Raw genomic sequence first — 27,718 nt, 5'->3', positions numbered from 1 at the left:
GCTTTTAAAATGAGATGCTGCACCATCAGTCACATACACATGTTTAGGAAATGCATGGCCTCTAGATTCTATGTCATCAATTACGATGCTGACAGTGTAACATGCACACACACTGACATGAATGAGATCAACACTGACAATAGCAAAACAGCATGATCTTCCAAGGAAGTGAGCAACAACTGTGAATATTGAACTGGTGATGTGTGCCAGTGGTAACTTTGAATTTCATTCTGCAAAGCAACTAACCAGTTCTCAGCAGAGTTGAAATGAACTAATGTGTCAGTATTTTGGGATGTGGCTGATTTTACCTCTGCTATGGCCTGTCTGTGAATCCTACAAATATGATTGTGAGCTATTCCTTTCATGACCCAATGCCTCCCTAACCTCTGTAACAAACTTCTCCAACTGTACTGTGTCCTTCACTAACTCTCATCCCTCCCACAATGCATAGGTTACATCATTATCGATATCCTGAGGGTGTTATGCTTTGTCATCACTTCAGCACCAGGACACATTGCACACTCCCACAACCAACATTTACCTTGCTGCTCATGACACACACACAAAAGCATCAAGTCCATCTCTGCTCACTCCTTACCTGTGACACTGCTCATGGCAAAACAAAAGTTTTAAATTAGTGCAGGAAATACATGTGCATATATCCTTCACTGACTGGCATTTTACCCATTTTGGTTGTAAGGGTAGAATTTCTTGAGAACAATTTTTAAATTTGGGTTCTCTGTTTTCAGTGTGTGTCTCTTATTGGTCTTTTATCTTTTTACATTTTTAGCGTTTTCACCATTTTCACTAACAGGCATAACATCAGCCCGGTTAGGACTTTGCCTGCTGCAATCTTTGTCATCACTTAGGTAATATTCCAGAGCAACAGTAAGTGTATCATCTTGCAATGGATACCCACAGTAAGAATCCGAGCATGCCCAAATACCTTTCTCATTCTTTATTTTACAAGTTTTTGAAACAACAATGCGAGGAAGTAGGTATGTACTTCTGTATCTGCTGCTTACAGTAACTACCTGGTATCAATGTCAGTAACTGTACCTTCTCAGTATAGGTGGCTGTTGAGAGAGCAGTATTTAGGTTTTGAAACCACATAACATTTCCTGCATATATCATTATCCACAGGTTCTGTGCCAAGTACATCTGCATTTACACTTCAAAATGTTTTGAAGATGTTGCTTGTGTAAAACTTGTTCCCAATTTCTTTTTACATACTAATTTCTTTTTGTGCTTCTTGCCATTCCTGGGCATTTAAGGGGGACGCTGTAGGGACTACAGCAAAAGTAACATTCACTCCATCAAGAACTTCACACTCAGGAACATAAACATCTACACTGTCTTCTTCAGTCTCACATCATGTGATGGTGAATGTTCAGGTGGGTTGTCACTGAATTTCTTCTTATAGTGAGTGTAGCAATTTCTGCACAATTGATGTGGTGCTAATACTATTACTTGAGGACCAAGATATTTCTGCAATACATCTGACAGATGTCAAACAACTGTGAAGGGTTTTTCCACTTTTCTGAAACACCATCTGCTTGAGTCTTTTTTCATAGTGTACATACCTCACTCTTTCACTACAGTATTTCCTCACTCACATCGTATCTAACAAAAAGTTCAAGCCAAACAAATCTTGATGCAGAATGGTTTATGTGCAAGTTCTCACTCCTTTGTTATAAACAGAAGAGTGGTGGAAACAGTGTTGCCAACATGCATATTTTACACTGGAAATTCAGTGATGCGAAATATGTAGAATGTTGAAATTTTAACACAGAAAAAATACTCCCCACTGTGTTTGCCCTGGCTACTAACATATTAACCAAACAATATTTTGTTTAATTCTCAAAAGTTTTCAGTTAGGTGTTTTCGAGTAAACAATTCATAACAACTCATAAAAATGAATCTTTTACATTTTTAGTAATAAATATTTACATAATGCAGACAGCTGGGGCACAGAATATACTTTATATAATCACATCAGTAATATTTGGTAATATGAGAAAAAAAGATAGCGTTCTGTGATTTTTCCAAATTACAAAATAGTGGAAAAATTAACTTAAATTTCATATTTTCGCCTTAAATTACAAAGTTAAAGAAAACTCATAAGCATGAGGATGCCAACAAAATTTCAACACCCTAAGAGGGAGCTTTAACACAAAATATCTGTCAGGTCTCCAGTACTTTTGGTGTTTTTGTTCTCTACTATTCTAAAAGTTATTTACGAAATATACCTTTTTCAAAGGGTTGTATCATTTATAAAAATTAATATAAAACAAAAATACTTTATTTCTTAACACTTATGATACAGAGGTCCAATATATATTTTTACCCAGAGAAATTCATGACCACTAGTTGACATGACCTGTATGATGTGAGATGAAATAACCCTCATGCTAAATGAAATGAGAGTTTCTTAATTTTATACAATTACTTTATAATTTATTTTGATTACAATAAAATGTAATTTGTTTTTTTTTTTAGTAATATCATTTAAGATGCCAGTTCACACTACATTGCAAAATCAGAATTCTAAAACAAAACTAGATGTTTTGCCAACTCACATGATCCTTCCTCAGGGCATCTGAAACCAGTTTCCCAAAATGGGTTCCTCTAAATACTGTCAAACGGATGGGAATTTGTGTCCCTTAATGAGTCTTGAGCAAAATAGGCAAATTCTCAAGAATCTTAGAATTTAGTAAATAAGTCATGGTCACATAAAACTTGTTACTTTAATTTGTGGATGACTGGTTTCAATCTACTACAGAGTTCATCATCAGATCTATATTCCTTGGAGGCAATAGGAATCCCCAACGTGGAGAAAGCCTGAAGCAGTGTTCTAAAAAATATCTTAAATCTCAAAGCAATTCAACAAGGATTTGAATTGTGATGTCTCCCCTTGATCAGATATGCAAATCAATGTGCTGTTATTGCAGAAACGACTTTCTATGAGTGCCAGTATTGGATTACGCCACATATCAACTAGCTGTCACTGTCTCTGCCTCTGCCTCTTCAAGAGGTTGTCATGCACATAAAACAGTCACCAGCAGGATCTGTGGTTGGTATGCGTGTAGTGGGTAGTTGCACCGGCTCTGCACGAGTGTGTGTGTGTGTGTGTGTGTGTGTGTGTGTGTGTGTGTGTGTGTGTGTGTTGCCGTCTAATTCTGATGAATACTGGCCGAAAGCTATTATTTGAGAGTCTTTTTGTTGTGCCTAGAAGTTTGCAGAACAGCTGTGCTAACTGCAATTAAAATGATGTACTGACATCTTAGCACAAATTTGTCCTCCTTTTAGGAGATCTGCCCTCCCAGACAACAGCCTGTCTGCTCCACCAATACACTGAACATCTCCTTTGGGAGACATGCTCTCCCACTAGGTAGTGCAGCCATTCCGATGTGAGGCAGCAGCATCATGAACATGTGGCGACATTACTGCTCGAAGAAACTGGTGTAGTTCCAGTCCTAAATAAGAGGGTAGCTTACTCAAGCAATGTAATTGCTGCCCAATCATAGCGAGGTACAGCAATCAGTAGGACAGCAGTTATGCCACTGTTCTCAGTACACGAACACATTCATTTATAAAAATATATGACAATTATTTTTTGTCCATGCATCTTTCTTTCAATACTCGTGTTGTAAAGCCAAGTGAAGCACACACAAATACATAGTAATATAATAAGAAACTATGTGAGTGTCTATAACAGGCAAAAGCACAGAACAGTGCTGCAAGTAGTAAAAAGTCACAATGTGGAAATTTGTTTTAAATATTGACATATTTGTGGTGACAAGCAAAAGTAATATGAAGAGGACAGTTAGGCTGCAGAAAATGGAAGAGACCCCTGTTCCATCTTTGAAAGCAGTAAACAGTATGTTTTGGACCTAATGGTCATGAGCTTTTTTTCTTGCGGCAGTTGACAATGAAAGTCGCAAATGTACTACAAAATGAAGTTTCTTTTGCATTTCAAATAATGGTGTAAATATTATATTATTATATTAATTATATTATATTATTATATTAATTATATTATTATATTAATTATATTATTATATTAATTATACACTCCTGGAAATGGAAAAAAGAACACATTGACACCGGTGTGTCAGACCCACCATACTTGCTCCGGACACTGCGAGAGGGCTGTACAAGCAATGATCACACGCACGGCACAGCGGACACACCAGGAACCGCGGTGTTGGCCGTCGAATGGCGCTAGCTGCGCACCATTTGTGCACCGCCGCCGTCAGTGTCAGCCAGTTTGCCGTGGCATATGGAGCTCCATCGCAGTCTTTAACACTGGTAGCATGCCGCGACAGCGTGGATGTGAACCTTATGTGCAGTTGACGGACTTTGAGCGAGGGCGTATAGTGGGCATGCGGGAGGCCGGGTGGACGTACCGCCGAATTGCTCAACACGGGGGGCGTGAGGTCTCCACAGTACATCGATGTTGTCGCCAGTGGTCGGCGGAAGGTGTACGTGCCCGTCGACCTGGGATCGGACCGCAGCGACGCACGGATGCACGCCAAGACCGTAGGATCCTACGCAGTGCCGTAGGGGACCGCACCGCCACTTCCCAGCAAATTAGGGACACTGTTGCTCCTGGGGTATCGGCGAGGACCATTCGCAACCGTCTCCATGAAGCTGGGCTACGGTCCCGCACACCGTTAGGCCGTCTTCCGCTCAAGCCCCAACATCGTGCAGCCCGCCTCCAGTGGTGTCGCGACAGGCGTGAATGGAGGGACGAATGGAGACGTGTCGTCTTCAGCGATGAGAGTCGCTTCTGCCTTGGTGCCAATGATGGTCGTATGCGTGTTTGGTGCCGTGCAGGTGAGCGCCACAATCAGCGCTGCATACGACCGAGGCACACAGGGCCAACACCCGGCATCATGCTGTGGGGAGCGATCTCCTACACTGGCCGTACACCTCTGGTGATCGTCGAGGGGACACTGAATAGTGCACGGTACATCCAAACCGTCATCGAACCCATCGTTCTACCATTCCTAGACCGGCAAGGGAACTTGCTGTTCCAACAGGACAATGCACGTCCGCATGTATCCCGTGCCACCCAACGTGCTCTAGAAGGTGTAAGTCAACTACCCTGGTCAGCAAGATCTCCGGATCTGTCCCCCATTGAGCATGTTTGGGACTGGATGAAGCGTCGTCTCACGCGGTCTGCACGTCCAGCACGAACGCTGGTCCAACTGAGGCGCCAGGTGTAAATGGCATGGCAAGCCGTTCCACAGGACTACATCCAGCATCTCTACGATCGTCTCCATGGGAGAATAGCAGCCTGCATTGCTGCGAAAGGTGGATATACACTGTACTAGTGCCGACATTGTGCATGCTCTGTTGCCTGTGTCTATGTGCCTGTGGTTCTGTCAGTGTGATCATGTCATGTATCTGACCCCAGGAATGTGTCAATAAAGTTTCCCCTTCCTGGGACAATGAATTCACGGTGTTCTTATTTCAATTTCCAGGAGTGTATTATATTATATTATATTAATTATATTATATTATAATTATGAACTCTCCTATAATTCCAAAGTGTCTAATGTTGCAAATTTACACCCCAAAGCATGTAATTTAAATTTCCATAGTTTACAAAAATCATTTCAGAAATTTTAATAAACAGTTTGTTCTCTTCTATATACATGATGTTGAACTTTCGAAATATATTATGTAACTGAAATACAAATGAGAAAAGGCATAGTAATACAGAACATCCGCAGCATTCATACTATTTTTATGTATTTACTTCCATGTGTGTACACAATATAAAAATATATTTTGGTTTTTAGATTCAGCTACAGAGAACTTATCACTGGGTTCAGTTTTTAAAAACTGGATGCAGCATAATCCAGAAGTTCAATGCAACAAAGACAAAAATGGGAATCTGTCAACCCCGTACTGAAATATGTGAGCTAACGTTAATAGTCACTTTCAACACACAGCCCATAGAATTGAAAGAAGCTCGAGCAGGCGATGGATTTTCGAACTGAAACCAAGGACGAAAGGGGATAAGGTCTCACCCAACGAATTCCTTTCATATTAATTGTATCTAGTATTAAAAAAAAAAACACATGTAAACTCTGAATGTCATTCAATCAATATCATTTTAGTTTAAACAAATGACACCAAACCGTAACATGTTATAGAAACTATTCAGCACATTAAAAGGCAGTGGTAAGACATGTTTTCCTGACAAGGGTCCAACAATGATGAAAATTCCAACTTTATGCCACTTAAAACCTTACGCAGAAGATGTGGCACCATCAAATCTTGTTACAAAGAGGTGTTTATAAATGGCTTCACCACGTTAATCAAAAATGAAATTCTAGTGCTGACAGCAACTACACTCATTAAAGAATTATGGACAACATGAAAATTTGATGAAAATTGTGACATGTCCGAAACTGAACACATCTGTCTGCCATCTACGGAAAATGCAGAGGCTAGTGGATGGGGCATCAAATGTTTTATGATGAAGTTTGAGGACTGTAGTCACAAATATGCAAAGAAGAGTCTCTAGCATTGTATTACAATCTTTAATCTCTATGTGCAGGATGGAAATGAAAAAGCTGTCAGCAAAATAATTTGTTGGAATGAAAAATTTATTAAACATTATGAGGGACTATCATATGTAATGTTTTAAATTTTTATTAACCTGTGGTGGATGTTTTATATTTATGCATATTTCAATCTTGCAGATTACTAGTATGAATAAAATCTCTAAAGGCTATCAGTGCATATTATAAACAACTGACGCAAATTTGGATGATGATTCTGTTGGCAAGAACTGGTAGTTTGGAATCGAGCTAAGCATCATCAAAACATTAGCAAAGGCTCAAGCACTATTTTAATTCAATAATACTTACAGCACTACTTCATTGAGCAGAAATTCTAAACATAGAATTACAGAAGGCTAATTGAAAAATATAGAAAAATAGAACCAGTTACTTATCATTTGAGAGTGCTTCTTGTAATTTTAAATGTGAAGAAATTAGGTATAAATGTGTTCAAACTGCTGCTGACCTTGATCTTGACAAACCTAAACTTTCATGTCAGCATGAAAAATTCAAAACGTCTCAGTCAAGGGTGTAACAAAAATGTCAAATACAAAACACCTCAATACCTATCCAGGAAATCACACGAGTATTTGAATATTTTCGACTAATTGATTGCATATCACTTGCAGAGCTGATTGAACGAGTCACTGAATTTTTTTAAATAATCTGAACAATTTACTCTATGACATTATACAGAGTCTGATGAAATTTTAAAATTTTTACAAACAATCAGTTTAGCAGAGAGAGACTGATAAGCAACAGAAACATTCTTACAACTTCTGAGAGAGCAAATGAGCAGGCAAAACACTTGGGGGGCAGTTGTGGAGTTTTTTTTAAAAAACTGAATGGACAAGAGAATTAATATTTCAGATTTTTTGCACTTCGCTCCCCCCCCCCCCCCCCCCCCCCCTCTTGGACAATGTTGATCTAAGGTGTGAAGTTTCTCCTTTTTTCTCTTCAGTTCAAAATTTATTTAGGCTCAACAGTATTGCAAAATTGGCTCAATCATATCACTAGTTTGCCTGTTTACAATGACATTACCAACAAACTATATTTAGATGATTATTAAATACATTTAATTTGCGATCCACAAAGTGCAGCACAATTTTTCCATTGTGCAAGTGAATTTTTGTAATTAAGAATATTTAATTAAATATTTTAAGAACCATTCTGACATTTATTCATCACTGAAAAATCTCCACTCTAAATTATTATTCTATTTAGAATTTCTAGGAGAGAGAGGAATCCTTTTTTAGACATTTACCCACTAAGGCGAAGTATGAACTGCCACACAAGTAAACACACGTCACTCAAAAATGACTGCCAACTTTGGCAGTTCAGGCCCCAGCTGTTTAAGCTTGTTAGAACCATGTGCATTTTTTTTTTTTTTTTAAATTTGCACTTATGTTAGTTTGACACACAGTTTACTCCACTGACATATGTTTATAATGAATTTTCATTTCACAATTGCAGAATTTCAGAGATAGTGACATACAAAGATCGTATCGTTCTATACTTTCACGCAATGTGCAAAGATTGTTTGTCCTAAGAATCCTACCATTTATTATTTATTCCATGAATGTGAGATGATATTCACTGTGAAAATACAGAGTGGATTATGCTGTGGGATAACAAAAATAGTGCACACAATCCTAAAATTCTAACAAGTCTCAATAGCATGGAAACAGAGTCAATATCAATACACACTCCAAAACACTGTATAGTGACACTAAAAAAATGTAAATACCTACAAGAAACAGATGTAAACCATCTTAACTGAAAATAGCAAACTGGCATAATAAGACTGGTTGTTTATACAAATAACAAGTTAAAATCCTTGTGCAGCAGAAAATGTGAAAATATGTAATGTCATTAAAAATTTATTGCATTCTTAATTAACACAAATATTTTAATCTATAGAATATATTATTTAGTTCATCAATAATCATTTTTTTTTTAACTTTATACCTATCTCATAAGGAGCTGCAGCCATACATATACAGTAAATCCCACCACAAAGCCTGAAGACAAGTCAGTGCTTGTCTGGAGGTGAATAATAAATTGCACTTGAATTGAATGTAGGATTCATTGAAAAAACAATGGGCACTTGACATATTTGTATACTAATAGCACACACGAGGGGAGATTAAAAAAAAAAAAAAAAGAGGTTTGAACTGGAAACAGAGGTACATGAAGTACCCTCTGCCACACACTGTATGCTTGCTCAACAGACATAAATGAAAAGCCGTTATGTTCCAACAGGAGAGTGTTACTAAGAATACAGGTACTGCTACAAATACTATTATGTGGTTTCTGTACAACATTCTGATATTACCTGTGACTATAACTACCTGTATTGCAGTTGCAACTGGTGGGTTGCAATACTACAGGTCCACCACAAACTTCACACAAGGGACAGCTTGACAATAAATATGTTGGCCAACAGATATAAGCCAATATGTTTACAAGATGGCCACAGTGGAATCCATTGGAATTTGTGGCACCAGAATCACCACCTGTGGGGCTAGCAGCAGGTGCTACTTTACCTAACACAAGGCAGGTGTAAATCTGGCAGGCCTGTTCTTATGTCACCACCCATCACAAGAGAAGGCATTTCCAGCCGCAGCACTAGTTCCAGATGATCGACACAGAAGCACCAATTACAAGCCGCCGAGCAGTCACCAAAGATGACATCACTCTCCAACAACCACAGTATCGTTTAGACTTGGCCATTCAGGGACATATACCACTTGGAATCTGCACGAACAGATTACCATTAGTCAGTGACTAACACCCTGCAGGACTTTGAAATTCTTCATCTCCACCTGTAGGCATTTCTTCACCAGTGACTAGCAATTTTATGGAATTTATTCAAAAACTATTTATTGTATATCATCCAGACTTGCTTGGTCTTGGGTCTGCAGAGGGCAATTAATTATTGATTGTGCAGTGTGTGACTAAAGTGGTTACTGTACTTTACTACCTGGGAATCATTCACATGTTTGTGGTTCCACTTTGGTCACCTTGCACTCTGAAACAGCTGATGATATTCTAGTATTCCAATTTCTATATTCTGACAATTTACTGAAAAAAATTGCTCTGAGCACTATGGGACTTAACATCTATGGTCATCCGTCCCCTAGAACTTAGAACTACTTAAACCTAACTAACCTAAGGACATCACACAACACCCAGTCATCACGAGGCAGGCACTCACCTTGCGTTTCTGTCCACGAGGCAGCTCCATCCTGGTGTATAACTCCAGTGATTCTACACCAGGCCAAACTTCAGGAGTGATGGAACCGCACAGCTGTGAGATAAGCGTCAGCTGTTGCTGCTCAGTGTTGCCTTGCATAATAGGGCTTCGTGTCCACATCTCAGCCATAATGCAACCAGCACCCCAGAGGTCAACAGGAGGACCATAGTTGCGGTCACCAAGCAGAAGCTCTGGTGGACGGTACCACAATGTCACTACTCTATTTGTGTACCTGTCCAATGAAAATCAAATCCTGTTAAATCGGAAAGGGAAGGGGGGGGAGGGGAAGAGAGAGAGAGAAGGAACAGTAGGTGATTTAGATATACTTTTGTAATTTGTAAATGACTATACATCATTCGGCTAGGGGTACACAGGGTTCCAACTGAATTTTATCCTCTTCCAATTTCATCGAAGGATGGTACAAGCGGAATATTATTTCTGTCACATTTCACTGTATGCCAGAGTGTGTCTACATTGTGTGAATCAAAGGTACACCCATGGTCTAGGAGTAGCACCTCTGACTAGTAACAAAAACATCCTGAGTTCAAACAAAACCACTGCTTAAATCTTGAATAAAAAATCATCAACAAAGGCAGATGAAAACTTACGGCATAAGCAGTCACGCTCATGGGACTTGTCGGCAATGTAAAATTGTTCAAGTAGTTCAAAATTATCAACAAATCTGGAGAAAGCTAAATGGAAAGATGGGTGACAATACATACAAAAAGCAGTAGGGAACACAAAGACAGGAAATCCAAGAACAAAGTACTCCAATTAAAAATAGTGTAAGATGCAGTCTTTTGCCCCTACTGTTCATTCTATACACCGAATAAGCAATGCCGAAAATAAAATAATATTTCAAGAGTGAATTAAAATACAGGATGAAGGAATATCAACGATACCACTTTGTGATGACACTGGTATCATCAGTGAAGGTGAAGAAGAATTAGAGGACCTGTTGAATGGGAACAGTCTTAACAAGTGCAGAATACAAATTGAGAATAAACCTGAAAAAGACATATTCCAGGCAAGCTGCAAATAGTTTAATTAGTAGTGCTTACTCTTATTATGAGCTTGTTTCAGCCATAATGCCATTTTCAGCTACACCTGTAGATGTAAAATCGTTCAAATACTTCAAAATCATCAACAAAATAGGGGTAAGCTATACAGAAGGGTGAGCGACACACAATATCTAAAATAAGCAGTTGGGAACAATAACATCTACATGGATACTATGCAAATCGCATTTAAGTGCCTGGCAGAGGGTTCATTGAACCACCTTGACAATTCTCTATTATTCCAATCTCGTATAGCGCGCAGAAAGAACGAACATCTATATATTTCCGTACGAGCTCCGATTTCCCTTATTTTTCGTGGTGATTGTTTCTCCTTATGTAGGTCGGTGTCAACAAAATATTTTCGCATTCAGAGGAGAAAGTTGGTGATTAGAATTTCTTGAGAAGATTCTGTCACAATGATAAACACCTTTCTTTTAATGATGTCCAGCTCAAATCCTATCTCATTTCAGTGACACCCTCTCCCATTTTTCATGATAATTTAAAATGTGCTGCCCTTCTATGAACTTTTTCAATGTACTCCATCAGTCATATCTGGTAAGGATCCCACACCGTGCAGCAGTATTCTAAAAGAGGGTGGACAAGCGTAGTGTAGGCAGTCTCATTAGTAGATCGATTACATTTTCTAAGAGTATTGCCAATAACGAACAGTCTTATTAGCCTTCCCAACATTTTTTGTTTGTTCCTTCCAATTTAAGTTGTTCATAATTGTAATTCCTAGGTATGTAATTGAATTTATGGTCTTTATATTTGACTGATTTATCATGTAACCGAAGTGTAACGGATTCCTTTTAGCACTCATGTGGATGACTTCATACTTTCCATTATTTAGGGTAAACTGTCAATTTTTGCACCATCCAGATATCTTTTCTAAATCTTTTTCTAATTTGTTTTGATCTTCTGATGATTTTATTAGTAGACAGACAACAGCATCATCTGCAAACAACCTAAGACGGCTGCTCAGGTTGTCCCTCAAATCGTTTACTTAGATAAGGAACAGCAAAGGGCCTATAATGCTACCTTGGGGAACACCAGAAATCACTTCTGTTTTACTCTATGACTTTCTGTCAATAACACAGAAACACCAAGAACAAAGTGCTTGGACAATATGTATATATAAAGACAGCTAAACTGACAGTTTATTCTCACTGATGCTTTATCTTTACAAAGCAACCTTTGCTAGTCAGAGATGTTAGTTGTGTTTCACTGCTATTATAATTTTGTTATCTATCTACAGTTAACTTTTCTTTTCATTTACTGTGTATTTTTATCCACCTCGATTTCCAAATGGAAACAAAATTTTCTAGATTTTTCTTGCGCATATATATTTCTAACTCTTCCAGAATGTTCATAGTGTGTCCCTTTTTTTGTTTTGTGTAGAACTTTTCATGTGATTTTGGGGTTTTAGGTGTAGGTGAAGGCTGGACTGATTGCTGTCATAATTTCATGCACGTACTTTAATGCTGAAGGTTCATCCCATTTGACCAATACAAAATTTAGCACATTTGTTGCACACAATTTTGTGTATGTCAGGGTAGGTAAAAATCATTAATTTTGGTTTTTCCAGATGAAATTTTTGTCTTTGGATTGACATTATTTGGAATGCTAGTTTTATGTTTCTTTTGTTTAAGATTTGGTCTATTTTAGTCAATATTTGTCTTGAATATATAGTCTGTACGTAAGTTGCTTTTTGTTTTGTTTGGTTTTGTTAATTTTATGTCCTTGTGTATGGTTTTGTTTTTAGGTTTAGTGTGTTTTCCACACAGTTCGTGCACCATATTTGTGTTGAAATTATTTTGTTGAGCTATATTGGAGTACTGTAAGCTCATATTCAAGAGGTAAACTGATTATTCAATTGATCATCAAGTTAAAGTAGGCATATTTTTGAGGATTTTGGGTGACGAGGAATTCCATCAATTATGTTGCCTGAAGGTTACAAACAATTGATAATTGTTAATTATATTGATTTTTAGATTGAGAAAGCTTATAATAATTGTATTATAGATAACATTACAACAGCAATGAAATGCTGTAAACAAAGCATCAACAAGAATAAATTGTCAATCTAGCCTTCAAAAGCACATCACAAAATTTCTAAAAAATGAAAATTACACAACTTATAAAAATCTAGCAATAAATAGACAGCCGACAGTTTCCTCACTGATGCAATATGGCCACCTATTCCAACTAACCCATAAGTAGACTCACTAACTGTAACATCTACAGGTACACTTGACAAAGGTGCTACAGCTGAAACAAACCTGTAGTAAGGAGTAAGCACCAATAATTGAGCTATTTGTATCTTTCCTGGAATAGTTCATCATAAAATGTCAGATTATGATGTATTCCATGCTGGAGGCCAGGCCAAAAAGAGTTAAGGAATTCTGCTTTCTTGGAATCAAAATAACTCCTGACGCGCAAAGCAAGAAGGATACAATCAACATTATTTCCTGCCTGCCTGCCAACGTAAAATGTGCAACCCAGCATTTTAGTGGACAAACTGCAGCCTGAGGATGTTTAAAGAATGAAAGTAGTCTTAAAAATTATTTAAAAAATAAAAAATATATTTGTAATTATGCAGCTGAGATGGTTAATTAGTTTTTTTATGGTTTTAGCCCCCCCTCCCCCAAGGAACCATGGACCTTGCCGTTGGTGGGAATGCTTGCATGCCTCGGCGATATAGATAGCCGTACCGTAGGTGCAGCCACAATGGTGGGCTATCTGATGAGAGGCCAGACAAACGTGTGGTTCCTGAAGATGGACAGCAGCATTTTCAGTAGTTGCAGATGCAACAGTCTGGATGATTGACTGATCTGGCCTTGTAACAATAACCAAAACAGCCTTGCTGTGCTGGTACTGCGAACGGCTGAAAGCAAGGGGAAACTACAGCCGTAATTTTTTCCCAAGGGGATGCAGCTTTACTGTAAAATAGTTCCCCATTCGGATCTCCGGGCAGGGACTACTCAAGAGGACGTCATCAGGAGAAAGAAAATTGGCATTCTACGGATCTGTGCGTGAAATATCAGATCCCTTAATCGGGCAGGTAGGTTAGGAAATTTAAAAGGAGAAATGGATAGGTTAAAGTTAGATATAGTGGGAATTAGTGTAGTTCGGTGGCAGGAGAAACAAGACTTCTGGTCAGGTGACTACAGGGTTATAAACACAGAATCAAATAGGGGTAATGCAGGAGTTGGTTTAATAATGAATAAAAAAAAAATAGGAGTACGGGTAAGCTCCTACAAACAGTATAGTGAATGCGTTATTGTGGCCAAGATAGATACGAAGACCACGCCTGCCACAGTAGCACAAATTTATATGCCAACTACCTCCGCGGATGACGAAGAGATTGATGAAATGACGGACGAGATAAAGAAATTATTCAGATAGTGAAGGGAGCCGAAAATTTAATTGTCATGGGTGACTGGAACTCTATAATAGGAAAAGGAAGAGAAGGAAATGTAGTAGGTGAATATGGACTGGGGGTAAGAAATGAATAAGGAAGCCGCCTGGTAGAATTTTGCACAGAGCACAACTTAATCATAGCTAACACTTGGTTCAAGAATTGTTAAAGAAGGTTGTATACATGGAAGAAGCCTAGAGATACTAAAAGATATCAGACAGATTATATAATGGTAAGACAGAGATTTAGGAACCAGGTTGTAAATTGTAAGACATTTCCAGGTGCAGATGTGGACTCTGACCACAATCTATTCCTTACGAAATGCAAAAAGGTGGGAATTTAAAGAGATGGGACCTAGTAGAAATCCTTGGGTAACAGAAGAAATATTTAATTTAATTGATGAAAGGAGAAAATATAAAAATGCAGTAAATGAAGCAGGCAAAATGGAATAAAAAAGTCTCAAAGATGAGATCGACAGGAAGTGCAAAATGGCTAAGCAGGAATGGTTAGAGGACAAATTTAAGGATGTAGTAACACATATCACTAGGCGGTAAGATAGATCCTGCCTACAGGAAAATTAAAGAGACCTTTGGAGGAAAGAGAACCACTTGTATGAATATCAAGAGCTCAGATGGAAACCCAGTTCTAAGCAAAGAAGGGAAAGCAGAAAAGTGGAAGGAGTACATAGAGGGTCTATACAAGGACGATGTACTTTAAGACAATATTATCGAAATGGAAGGGAATGTAGATGAAGATAAAATGGGAGATACGATACTGTGTGAAGAGTTTGACAGAGCACTGAAAGATCTGAGTAGAAACAAGGCCCCGGGAGTAGACAACATTCAATTATAATTGCTGACAGCCTTGGGAGAGCCAGTCCTGAGAAAACTCTACCATCTAGTGAGCAAGATGTATGAGACAGGTGAAAAATCCTCAGACTTCAAGAAGAATATAACAATTCCAATCCCAAAGAAAGCAGGTGTTGACAGATGTGAAAAATCACCTATCAGTTTAATAAGTCACGGCTGACAAATACTAACACAAGTTCTTCACAGACGAATGGAAAAACTAGTAGAAGCCAAGCTCGGGGAAGATCAGTTTGGATTCCGTAGAAATGTTGGAACACGTGAGGCAACACTGACCCTACAACATATCTTAGAAGATAAATTAAGGAAAGGCAAACATACGTTTCTAGCATTTGTGGACTTAGAGAAAGCTTTTGACAAAGTTGACTGGAATACTCTCTTTCAAATTCTAAAGGTGGCAGGGATAAAATACAGGGAGCGAAAGGCTATTTACAATTTGTACAGAAACCAGATGGCAGTTATAAGAGTCAAGGGGCACAAAAGGCAAGCAGTGGCTGGGAAGGGAATGAGACAGGGTTGTAGCCTCTCCTCGATGTTATTCAATCTGTATCTTGAGCAAGCAGGAAAGGAAACAGAAAAATTCGGAGTAGGTATTAAAATCCATGGAGAAAAAATAAAAATGTTGAGGTTCGCTGATGACATCGTAATTCTGTCAGAGACAGCAAAGGACTTGGAAGAGCAGTTGAACGAAATGGATAGTGTCTTGAAAGGAGGATATAAGATGATCATCAACAAAAGCAAAACGAGGATAATGGAATGTAGTCAAATTAAGTCGCGTGATGCTGAGGGAATTAGATTAGAAAGTGAGACACTTAAAGTAGTAAAGGAGCTTTGCTATTTGGGGAGCAAAATAACTGATGATGGTCGAAGTAGAGAGGATATAAAATGTAGACTGGCAATGGCATCGAAAGCGTTTCTGAAGAAGAGAAATTTGTTAACATCGAGTATAGATTTAAGTGTCAGGAAGTCGTTTCTGAAAGAATTTGTATGGAGTGTAGCAATGTATGGAAGTGAAACATGGACGATAAATAGTTGGGCAAGAAGAGAAATGGGGCGCTACAGAAGAATGCTGAAGATTAGATGGGTAGATCATGTAACTAATGAGGAGGTATTGAAATGTAGGAAATGTTCTGAGGCATCAAGGGATCACCAATTTAATATTGAAGGGCAGTATGGAGGGTAAAAATCGAAGAGAGAGACCAAGAAATGAATACACTAAGCAGATTCAGAAAGATGTAGGTTGCTGTAGGTACTGGGAGATGAAGCAGCTTGCACAGGATAGAGTGGCATGGAGAGCTGCATCAAACCAGTCTCTGGACTGAAGACCACAACAACATGGTTTTAGGGCGCAGAACTGCCACGGTCATTAGCGCCCGGTCTGTGACTTTTCGCTCCCGGGATTGGAATGACTCCTTACCCTCTCCCTTAAAACCCACATCCTTTCATCTTTCCCTCTCCTTCCCTCTTTCCTGATGAAGCAACCTTGGGTTGCGAAAGCTTGAAATTTGTTTGTGTGTATTTCTTATTTTGTCTATCTACCAGCACTTTCTTGTTTGGTAAGTCACAACATCTTTGTTTTTATATATATTTTTCCCGTGTGGAATGTTTCCCTCTATTTTATATATATAAAACCACTACAGAAGGAGGGGGAAGGGGTGTTTTTCCAAAAAGAGCTGCAAATGACCGTCGTCATCTCACTGACACTAATAAACATGAGGACGTGATCGGCTGAGTGTGTCATCTGCTAAAATGGAAGATATATAAGGCGACAGCTGTAGACGGGCACGTAGCGGAGTAAAATAGGGGAACTCAAGTAAAGGTGTGTCACCTTTTAGAGCAATGGGGACAAAGTGGGGGAGAATCGCCACTTAAAAGATGTTAGTGGCTTAAACGACAGTGCCGTATCAGGAGTCTAGTCAAAATTACCTTCTCCCATCAACGAGTTCGAGAGGAAGAAATCCAAGCCCAGGGAAGAGCTTTCATGTTCCGCAATTTATTATTGGGAAATTTAGACCAACGTGCGTGCCATAAAAGAGCAACAGAATGACATAAAGCACTCTGTAGATCGGCGAAGGGAACCATGCGAACAGCAGGCTGAAGAGAGACTGCGGCCTTGGCCGCTATATCGGCCGCCTCATTTCCACGGATACCAACGTGTCCTGGGATCCAGAGGAACGCCACAGAGATGCCGAGCAAGCAGAGGCAATCCTGAATCCGGTGGATCAGAGGGTGGACAGGGTAAAGAGCTTGGAAACTGGGGAGAGAGCTGAGCAAATCTGAGCATATAATATACTGTAGCCGGTGATGGCGACAGATGTATTTGATAGCTTGGATAACAGTATAAAGCCCCGCAGTAAAAAGCGAACACTGATCGGGAAGCCGAAATCAATTAGGGGTGTCACCAACAATATAGGCACTCGTAACACCAAATGATGTTTTGAGCCATCAGTGTAAATAAATGTGGCATCCTTCATTTGTGTGCATAGAGCAGTAAATGTACGACAATAAACGAGAGAAGGGATACCATCCTTGGGAAGGTCAAGTAACAGGCAGGTCCTGGGCCGAAGCCAAGGTGGTGTTGTGCCCCCAGTTGTCAAGAAAGTTTTAGGAAAGTGGAAGGAAAGAGAACATAGCAGTTGATGGAAGTGGACTCCCGGCGGTAGTAGAGAGGAAGGGTGGCCTGCATACCCTAAATCCAAGGAGGCATCGAAAAAAGGTAATGGGTTCGATTAGCAAGCATTTGAAGACAGATGGCTAGCATAACGACTCAGAAGGACAGCTCGCCGATTGGACTTCGGAGGGTCAGCAGTCTCTGCATAAAGGCTTCACACAGGGCTGGCGTAAGAGCTCCAGACACTAAACGCAATCCACGGTGGTGAACAGAGTCGAGACGCCAAACAATAGACGGCTGAGCAGAGGAGTAAACTATGCTTCCATAGTCCAATTTCGAGTGCACTAAGCTGCAATAGACACAGAAGGACCACTTGGTCCACTCCCCAGGAGGTACCATGGAGAACACAGAGGGTGTTCAGGGATCGCAGACAGCAAGCCAAAAGATAGGATACGTGGAAGGACCAGTACAGTTTTCTGTCAAACATAAGACCCAAGAATTTAATGATGTCTCCAAATGGAAGGTTGACAGGGCCTAGATGTAGGGAAGGCGGAAGAAACTCCATACGACGCCAAACATTGACAAAAACGGTCTTACTGGGAGAAAAGCGGAAACCAGTTTCAATGCTCCAAGAGTGGAGGCGATCGAGACATCCTTGAAGAAAATGTTCAAGAAGGCGGGTCCGTTGAGAGCTGTAGTAGATCACAAAATCGTCCACAAAGAGGGAGCCCGAGATATCGGGAAGGAGAAAATCCATAATTGGATTTATGGCGATGGCAAACAGTACAACACTTAGCACGGAGCCCTGGGGTACCCCATTTTCTTGGGAGAAAGTACGGGAGAGAATAGGTTTCACCTGCACTTTAAATGTGCGCTGTGCCATAAATTCACAAATAAAAGGGGGCAGCCGACCTTTAAAGCCCCAAGAGAACAGTGTGCTAAGAATGCCTGTCCTCCAACATGCATCGTATGCTCTCTCCAGACCAAAAAATATTGCTACAGTTTGGGATTTCCCGAGACAATTGTTCATGATATAAGTGGAGAGAGCAACAAGATGGTCAACTGCAGAACGATGCTTTTGGAAACCGCATTGGGTAGGTGTTAAAAGACTTCGGGACTCCAGCCACCAGGCTAAATGGCAATTCACCATATGCTCCTAAATACACTACTCGTGAGAGAAATGTGGCGATAGCTAGAGGGGAGATGTTTGTCCTTTCCAGGTTTCGGAACATGAACGACAATAGCTTCCTGCCATCTTCTGGGAAAGTACTGTTGGTCCAAATTCGATTATAAAGGCAAAGGAGTTAACGCAGACTATGGTATGGTAAATGCAGCAACATTTGGATGTGGATACCAACAGGCGGAAGAGCAAGAAGAAGAGAGTGCGTGTTGGAGTTCCCACATGGAGAAAACAGTATTATAGCTCTTGCTTTTTTGAGAGGACAAAGCAAGAGGTTGCACTTCCGCCGCACATTTCTTTGGGAGAAAGGCTGGTGGGTAATTTGAAGAGCTCGAAATCTCAGCAAATTGTTGACCCAATGAGTTAGAAATTGTGACAGGGCCCACTAAGGTATCAAGCGCGACAGTGAACCCAGAGAACAGGGAGAAACTAGGCGCGCCAAATAACCGTCGAATTAGACTCCAAACTTCTGAGAATGGAGTGAAGGTGTTGAAAGATCTAGTAAAGAATTTACAGCTCGCCTTCTTGCTATCATGGATGACGCAACGGCATCGCGCATGTAACTGCTTATAGCGGAGACAGTTGGCCAAAGTAGGGTGGTGGCAGAAAACGCGAAGAGCACGTCGCTGCTCATGTGTTGCGTCACGGCACGCCTCTTTCCACCAAGGAACTGGGTGCCGCCAGGGCAAATCAGAGGTGCAAGGTATTGAACACTCCGCAACTGTAGGCATAACTTCATTAACAGGAGTGACCTGATCGTCGACGCTAGGAAAGTGACGGTCATCGAATGTCACTAGAGACGTAAAAAGTGTCCAATCGGCTTGGGCAAACTTCCAGTGTCTCGGGCACATAGACGGCAGTTGTGGCTGCAATCTAAGGACACATGGAAAATGGTCACTCGAGTGTGTATCAGCAAGAGTGAACCATTCGAAGTGCCGAGATAGCTGAACAGTACCAACCAAAAGGTCCAAATGAGAGAAATTCATCATGGAGGCAGACAAAAATGTAGGTTCCCAGTGTTGAGGCAAACAAGATCCGATTGATGGAGGACATGAATCAATAGGGAGCCTCGCGGACAAGGACGCGGAGATCCCTAAAGCGGGTGGTGGGCATTGAAGTCCACTACCAGCAAATAGGGGGGCGGGAGCTTGCCAAGGAGATGAAGGAGATCAGCTCGTGCCATCGGTGTGGATGATGGAATGTATATGGTACAAAGAGAAGATGTATCCAGAAAGGGAAAGATGGACAGCAACAGTTTGGAACAAACTGTTTAAGGGGCTTGGGTGATAATGGACAATATCATGGAGAAGAATCGTAAGTCCCCCTTGTACTGAAGTGCCATCAATAGAGGAGAAATCAAACCAGACTGACTGAAAATGAGGGAAAACAAAGCGATCGTAGAGACGGACCTTTGTTTCCTGAAGACAGAAGATGACTGGCGAGTAGCATCATAAGAGGATCAACAATTCATCCCAATTGGCTCTAATCCCACAGATATTCCAATGGATAATTGACATTGGGTGGACAGAAAAGGGAAGAATCTTACCACAGTTGCTCTCAACTCAACGACTGCTGAGAGCCGGCAACAGACAGCGTGGAACGGCATTCAGCCAAAGGCAGAAAGATCCTGATCCATGGGTTGTTCGGGGGCAGCTAATGCCATCAATAATCGGCCGGTGGGCCGGCCGCCAGTAGTGGTCTTTGGCGACACGGAAGACGGCCGAGGGCGGTTACCACCAAGTAGCACTGTAGATGAGACACGCCGTGGCGGCGGAGAGGAACTTTGTTCCTTATGAGCCTTCTTGGAAACAGAAAGATGAGATGAGGGAGGGATCGACGGTTGTGAAGTCGGGGTACGTAAAAAATCTTTAGTACAAGTCCCATGCTCGCCACACACGTATCCACAAAAAGAGTTGTGGGCCCCCCTGGGGGATTAATATTAGTCTCATCTGTCGTACTCAACATGTTTAAGAGGACATAAAAAAACATACGAGCACAGGCAAAGATGACAACTAAGGCTAAGAGGTCTACTGGTATCAAGCGCGCGCGTGTGTGTGTGTGTGTGTGTGTGTGTGTGTGTGTGTGCGCGCGCGCGCCCTCTGTATACACGAGTTGTTTGGACATAACACAGGCAACATTAAAGTGGAAAACGGTTGTTGTTATTACAGAAATGGTAGATGGTCAATGAAGAAAATGTGTTAGAAACAGAGATAAGAGCCTCACAATAACATAATTCAAAAAGTTGTGTGCTTATTACCACAGGTAAGGTAGCAGGCATTTCATGTAATTTACACAGACACCCACTAAAGATTCATGCATAATGATTTTTTTTATTTGGACTGTTTAATTAGTAAATTTGGTGCTGTTAAAAATATCATTAAAACCACTCCACATCTAAGTTATAGACTGTTCTGTTTATGAAGATTGAGTCTATGTATGCATTTCAGATGCAAAATGTATAATCCAAGATTTGAAAGAGATGAAATTAAGACAGCCTGTCGCAAGAGTATATGTTTCAGATATTACTGTCACTATAAACTAATCATAAATTTTTAACTTACTCTCACCTGTCTTTTGTCCATGATACAATGAGAGGCCAAAGAACAAGCAAAAACTTTAAAGGGAACTTAAATTAGAATTACCTGTTCCCTTGACCATTTTTATTTGCACTAAATGCTCTTGCCAGACCAAAGTCAGCTAACTTTAAGATGCCATTTTTTGTAATAAGGACATTAGCAGCCTTCATATCTCTATGTAGTATCTGAAAGTATGAATAAAATTTAGTTAATGTATATAGAGTTTGGCTACAAACTTAATTTCAAAATAAAACATTCATATTTGTAGCATCCCACTATTACTTGTTTGTTTGTTTATTTAATGTAATTTATGTATTTGTGAAATAAGAACGTACCTTGTTGCTGTGGATATAATACAAGCCATTTAGCAGTTGCTGCATTACTTTTTTAATCTCTCCCAAGCTAAATTTCACATTAACATTAGACAGCAAGCCAGCTAAATCATGTTCACAGAAGTCGAACACCAGGTAAAATGTGGACCGGTAACGGTTGTGCTGGGACGCTGCACATGGGGAGGAAAAAAACCAGCAACTTAAAAAATTGTTTTCATGTCATAAGTTAAGAGAACAATGTCAAATACATATTTTTCAGTAAGCAGGTAAACATTTGCTAATTTCTGTATGTGCTACACAGTTACATGTATCGTAATGACACTAAATAATAGGCACATTTATTAACTACACAGCATTCAGTTTTTAACAGGACAAAGACAAACCCCCCCACCCCCTTTCTCCAGTATGGGATTTAAATTTAATGGAGAAATTCCAGCATAAAACCCCACCTTTTTGTGAAGAATTTAAGCTATATATTTGTTACAATTGGTTATGTGTTTAACTTTGTACCTAGGTAGCAACTATAGTGGTCCCAGGTTCGTTGCCAGTAAAGTGAAACCATTATCACAGTTTTAATTACAGTATACAGCCATGAAGACCATACAGCTTGCTGTTTCTCCCACACCTGATAATTCAAGTCTTACAATTGTTTTTCCTCCGTATACTGAATGGTAATCTCTCTCCAGATCAATGTTTCGATACCCCTCAGAAGTTTCCATTATTGTATAATTATACTGTAACATTTCAGTCCTCGGTCAGTTTCTTTGGCCATCATATTGTCTAAAGCTGTTGGTACTGTTGCTTCACTGCTGTACAATTGAAACCTCTACCAGAAAGTGGACATATCTGATGGCCTATTCAATTTTCCCTCACAAATTGCTATTTACGTTAGTTTCCTATCCTGACAATTGTTTCCCAGGTTAAATAAACCGACACACTGAAAGACCTTAAGAGCTTGTGAAGTAATTCATCTTAAATCTCAACAATACAGACATACCATTGCCCAAGAAGTACTACCAGTTAATGGATGGAACAAAATTTCTTGTGGTGTTTAGCACAAAATATAAAACATTCTCATACTGAACAATTATGGTCTTCCTTGTCTTTTCTCCCCCCCCCCCCATTTCATCACAAAGTCCTTAACTGTAAGGTCTTTATACAACACAGATCTAGTGGCAATGTCAAGCTGAATGGCCAAAAGCAATTTTCTGTAGATATCACGAAAGCCTTCTAGAATGAGTTTTTCACCTTGCAGCATCTCTCTGGATACGCATAGGAAGCCTAAGGCACACATTCTGCAGTGAGACCCATACACACCTCGCATAAATATAACCTTTTTGTTTGTTTCTTTTGTGTTATTTCATGATCCAGACATTGTGCAAGTGAAGTAAACCTTTGTAACAGGATCTGCAGATCTCCCCCCCCGTCCCCCACATTGTTGGCTTAACATTTTTTGCTGCGCATGCTTAGGTCTGAAGACAGATTTGCTATGATTACAGATTTTGAGGCCACAATGGTATCTGCAGTGTACACCAGAAGTTAGTCTAGTGGTCATTGCCGACAGTTTGCAAACCGGTCAACTGGACATGTGCAGCAATGTACAGTTCAATACCACCATACTTTTGGGTTGTATTTGTTACAACACTTAGCTTTAGTTGTCAATGTATAAGTTCTTTTCACATTATACTGGATTACTAAACGGCCCTATTCAATGTTTTTCATAATCCAATAAGTGTCCTACAAAAAATATGCTTTTAGTTCGTAACACATTAAAGATTATCAACAACCCACTGCTGTTTTTAAGATTTGTCACACTGATGATAAAATGTCATGACAGGTAGGAATCAAAAAGTCACCAACTACAAGTGTGAAATTCAACATTGAAGTCACCCCTAGTGAAAGTTCAAGCTTTTATCTAGTTTGTAGTGTTGAACTACACGAAAAAGTTTTGGCAAACAAGGGAAGGAAGCCTACACTTTCACATGGGCAAGGGACCAAATTTCTATAGACATAGGGGGAAAAAAAATTGTTTGCAATTCAGAAAACTTCAAATTCATCTGTTACTTTGCTACACTATTATTTACATTCCTGTATGGTGCATGTAAATGTTTCGTACAGCCGATAAATGGGCTAGGCAACAACTTTCAGAGTATGCAATCTACATGTTTGCTCTTTTACTAGAGTGCATTAAGGAAATGAAGGTTAACAGTGATGCACACATACATGTAAAAAAAATGTTGACAGATGATACACATGAAAACACCAGGGAAGTATGCTAACGCAATTAAACACGACATTCTACCAATCTATAAATTACTGAAAAACAATACGAGGTAAATTTAATAGACACCTAAAAATGCACTAAAAATAAAGTAAGAGCAAACATAGGACCTTAACTGTACATATGGGCGAAATAAAGATGGCATGTTTTGCAAAAGACATATTTTCACACTTTAAATTTATTTGGCTTACAAACAAAAATAATGTCTTCATCATCCAGCATGGCAATCTTGGCCTAACCCAGTGATAACAAAATACAATCAATATTTTTTTTGTCATGAGAACTACACAGAGGTACACAAAGAATTATAGCCTTACTTTTGACAATCTCCTCTGATTTGTATCACCAGTTTCGAAATATTTACCTTAATCTTAGTATCAAGACAGTCACAGAAATGCCACATTCGCAGTGTGAATGGAAACTGCTGCTCAGACAAAGCACTGCCTTTTGTAAATTGACCACATCATCATCCTATCTTATAATGTATCACAGATTTGTTGTAATACACAAAGTTAAACTTCTTTATAACCACATGCTAACAGTAACCAAAGGAAAAAAGAAATTGCTCTCTTCTCCCAAATAAGGCAAAAAGCTGCCATGGCGTAAGTTTCAAACCCCTTTCAGGAACTTATTTTTAGGCATAATAACTGGGAAAACTAAACCCAAGTAGGCCTACCTCAATTTTGCAGAATTTAAAGAATAATAATGGTATTTAGTGCTACTCTTCTAGACCTACAGGCTGAGTCACCTACAAATTCATGAAAAATTCAACAGCTGATTCCTCAGCAATAAACTGGCAAACTGAACACCTGTACAGAACATATGAAATCGTTTCTACTGCAGTTTAAAAGATGCTGGAACATACTTCCATGGAACACATACGTTGTAAACAGTTGAGAACAATACAGATGGAGCACCTATTACACACGTCTCTGTAGAAAACATTACCTCCATATTATCAATAAACTTAACATATGATCAGAGCAGATAAAGTTTCAACAACATTAAGAGAGCCAAAGCTCCTCTTGAAAATGTTCAAAAACTTCACTTAATGTAAATGTTAAGGTCCTAAAGCATAGCACCATCAATTTTGAGATTGTAGCATTTATGCATGCTCCTCACATATGTTCATCTTGTTGTGAACCAGCTTTATCTGTGGCCCACATCGTGTATATGGGCATACAGGGAAAGCTGTTTCACTGATGTTAACTTTCATATGGACACTGTTTTGTGCTTCGAGCTCTTATGGTTCTCAGTAGCTCAAACATATTATACAACATGGCACTATTGGTAATACTCCATACAAGTACATTCATATAATAAGAATCACATCCTACAGCTACTACAATAAATGAGCTACAACTGTCAGAAACCACAATATTTCTAAATTGCTCAGAAAGTGTCAGATTTAACATTCAAAAGTCCCAGTTCAGTCACTAATCACTTCAAGCTTTTCTGACATTTCTCACTCCTGACAATTATTTGTAAATCTGAAATGTGACAAGCAGAACTGAGGTCCAGAGTCCATGTTAAAATGTAATCGTCATATAACTTGCTGGTAAGTAGATTCAAAGGTCAGAGGAGAGAACAGTAACAGCATACCTTCTCCAACAGAACCACACTTAGAAAAGCACTACACTGTTTCAAGCAACCTTGTCATTTTGACCAGCTTTTCCATGTAGGATAGCAAGATACAAATATATACACTGCAAATATAAGAGAACTACCCATTTAACAAGGTGTCACAATGTTGCTTTCACACTGCAGTACTACCTTTCACCATCATAATGACCGGGTTGATGGTGTACTCACTCCGCTACACCTTTCATGTCTAGGTCATAAATTTCCATGGAAAATTAAACCCCTGCTGTAACGCAAATTAAAAGCAAGCACTTTTCTCACGATTTTTTCCCCGTTGCAAAATACACTTTCACTACATGTAATAAATAAAATATCAACGAACACAATTTTTTCTTGTTTTACAATACTCCCCAGCACTCTGATCACATTGCGTTGTTGACACTTATACCAGGGGACAATGAAATAAACTATCCGGCGCTACATAAGGGCACTATGTAAAAAAACACTATGCATAGAACTATTCTGCAATCTCCATAGGTTAAAATTATTCGCCTTTGTGAAACACTACCTTTGGTCCGGCAAATTTCTATCAGATTCACGACGTTTTCATGTTTGAGAAGTTGCAATATTCTTATTTCCCTCAATGCCGTAATCGGAAACTGAAACAAAAATTTCGTTAGAAATATGCAGTAATCACACAAGTGTGCAAAAATGTATTGTTATGAAATCGGATTAAACATACTCCCTCTTTTTCGTTGTCCATCAAAACTTTCTTCATCGCGACAAACTTCTTCGAGTTTTTCTTATCACGTGCCTTAAACACTTCCCTGGGAAACAAACAAATCAACGTTTAATAACGCGTGTGAAAGTATTTAACCAAAAAAGGTGCATGTAAAGCATATCCTACTGGATTGTTGATAAGTACGAAAATCTTTAACTAGGCCTACATTCACAACACAAAACATACCCGAATGTTCCCTGGCCTATTTTGGCGACCTTTTCGTATTTCGTTGCCTCATCACAGTATGGAAAATCAAATTCTTCAATGTATTTTTCTTTCTCTTTAATATTCATAACCGAGCTAGTACTGCTGCTTTCTCCAGTTCTCGCTGCAGCACTAGCCATCATTTTTCCTACCCGTACCTAGTTTCTTATTAGGATATTAACTTTAGTGAGCACGAACATTCAAAACATTTACAAATGCTTTCATACTCGCCATTGCATCATGAACAGCAAAGATCTTTGGCGAACACTTCAAAACAACAGGTATTGCCAACTTTACAGTTGGCGGCCTTAGCAAAAAACAAAGATAAGCAAAGGCATAATTTATGATTGCAGCTCAAATTCGTAATTACCAATGTTAATGTAAAGTATACTTGTTATCATAAATTAACACACTGAAAGTATACCTCAATGTATTTACAGCAATAATATGAAAAACATTTTTTTTTTTCCCCTAGATAATTGAAAGGCTCGGCTATAAGAAATTAAGTGCCACTGAAATAATCCAACTCTAAATAAAAATTAACACAAATGGAAAAATAGACACTTTACGATTATAAAAACTAACAACAAACTTCCAATTAAAAACACAAAAAGAATCGTAGCTTGCACTTACGTTGACAATGGAGTGGTTTTTCGCCAATAAAGGCTGGATTGCGCTCCAATACGTGCACAAAGATACGCACTTCCATACTCACAGCTAGCACACCACTCTCCGCAGATCGCTTGCGCTACACTAAACGATTGCTAACGCTGCATAGAGTTTATAGTTACGATTCTCGATAAGCTGTTTCGATATTCTCTCGATAGTCGAATATTGCAGTCTGCTCTCTTGCGCTGAAACAGAAATGGGAGTAATATAAGATACATATAATGCTAAAATAACCTAAAAATCCGTTTAATATTTACAGTTTCCATCTGAAATCAAATAGAAACTAATTCTACATTTTACAGCTCTTCGGAGGACGGTAATAAAAGT

The 27,718-nt window shown here is 39.3% G+C and overlaps 1 protein-coding gene across 2 annotated transcripts in view; it reads right to left on the bottom strand.

The window, feature by feature from the left end:
• The window catches only part of LOC126266918 (cyclin-dependent kinase 9), a 45,510-nt gene extending 18,498 nt beyond the window's left edge, over nt 1-27,012 (bottom strand). Inside the window, exons 1-7 of one of the 2 annotated variants that reach the window (XM_049971608.1) lie at nt 26,705-26,980; nt 26,480-26,564; nt 26,306-26,396; nt 21,879-22,045; nt 21,610-21,728; nt 9,796-10,066; nt 5,561-6,007 (exon numbers count right to left, since the gene is read on the bottom strand). In XM_049971608.1, the coding sequence (XP_049827565.1) occupies nt 5,909-6,007; nt 9,796-10,066; nt 21,610-21,728; nt 21,879-22,045; nt 26,306-26,396; nt 26,480-26,564; nt 26,705-26,865 (993 nt within the window). In that variant the 5' untranslated portion in view covers nt 26,866-26,980 and the 3' untranslated portion in view covers nt 5,561-5,908. Of the gene's footprint in view, nt 1-5,560; nt 6,008-9,795; nt 10,067-21,609; nt 21,729-21,878; nt 22,046-26,305; nt 26,397-26,479; nt 26,565-26,704 lie in introns of those variants that run through there. The other variant, XM_049971607.1, reaches the window with a different exon arrangement.
• Nucleotides 27,013-27,718: the final 706 nt, after the last annotated feature.

Source organism: Schistocerca gregaria, chromosome 4 (assembly GCF_023897955.1).
Source record: "Schistocerca gregaria isolate iqSchGreg1 chromosome 4, iqSchGreg1.2, whole genome shotgun sequence".
Lineage (NCBI taxonomy): Eukaryota > Metazoa > Arthropoda > Insecta > Orthoptera > Acrididae > Schistocerca > Schistocerca gregaria.
Note: the sequence above shows the minus strand (reverse complement) of the source record. Positions and strands in the feature narration are given on the sequence as shown.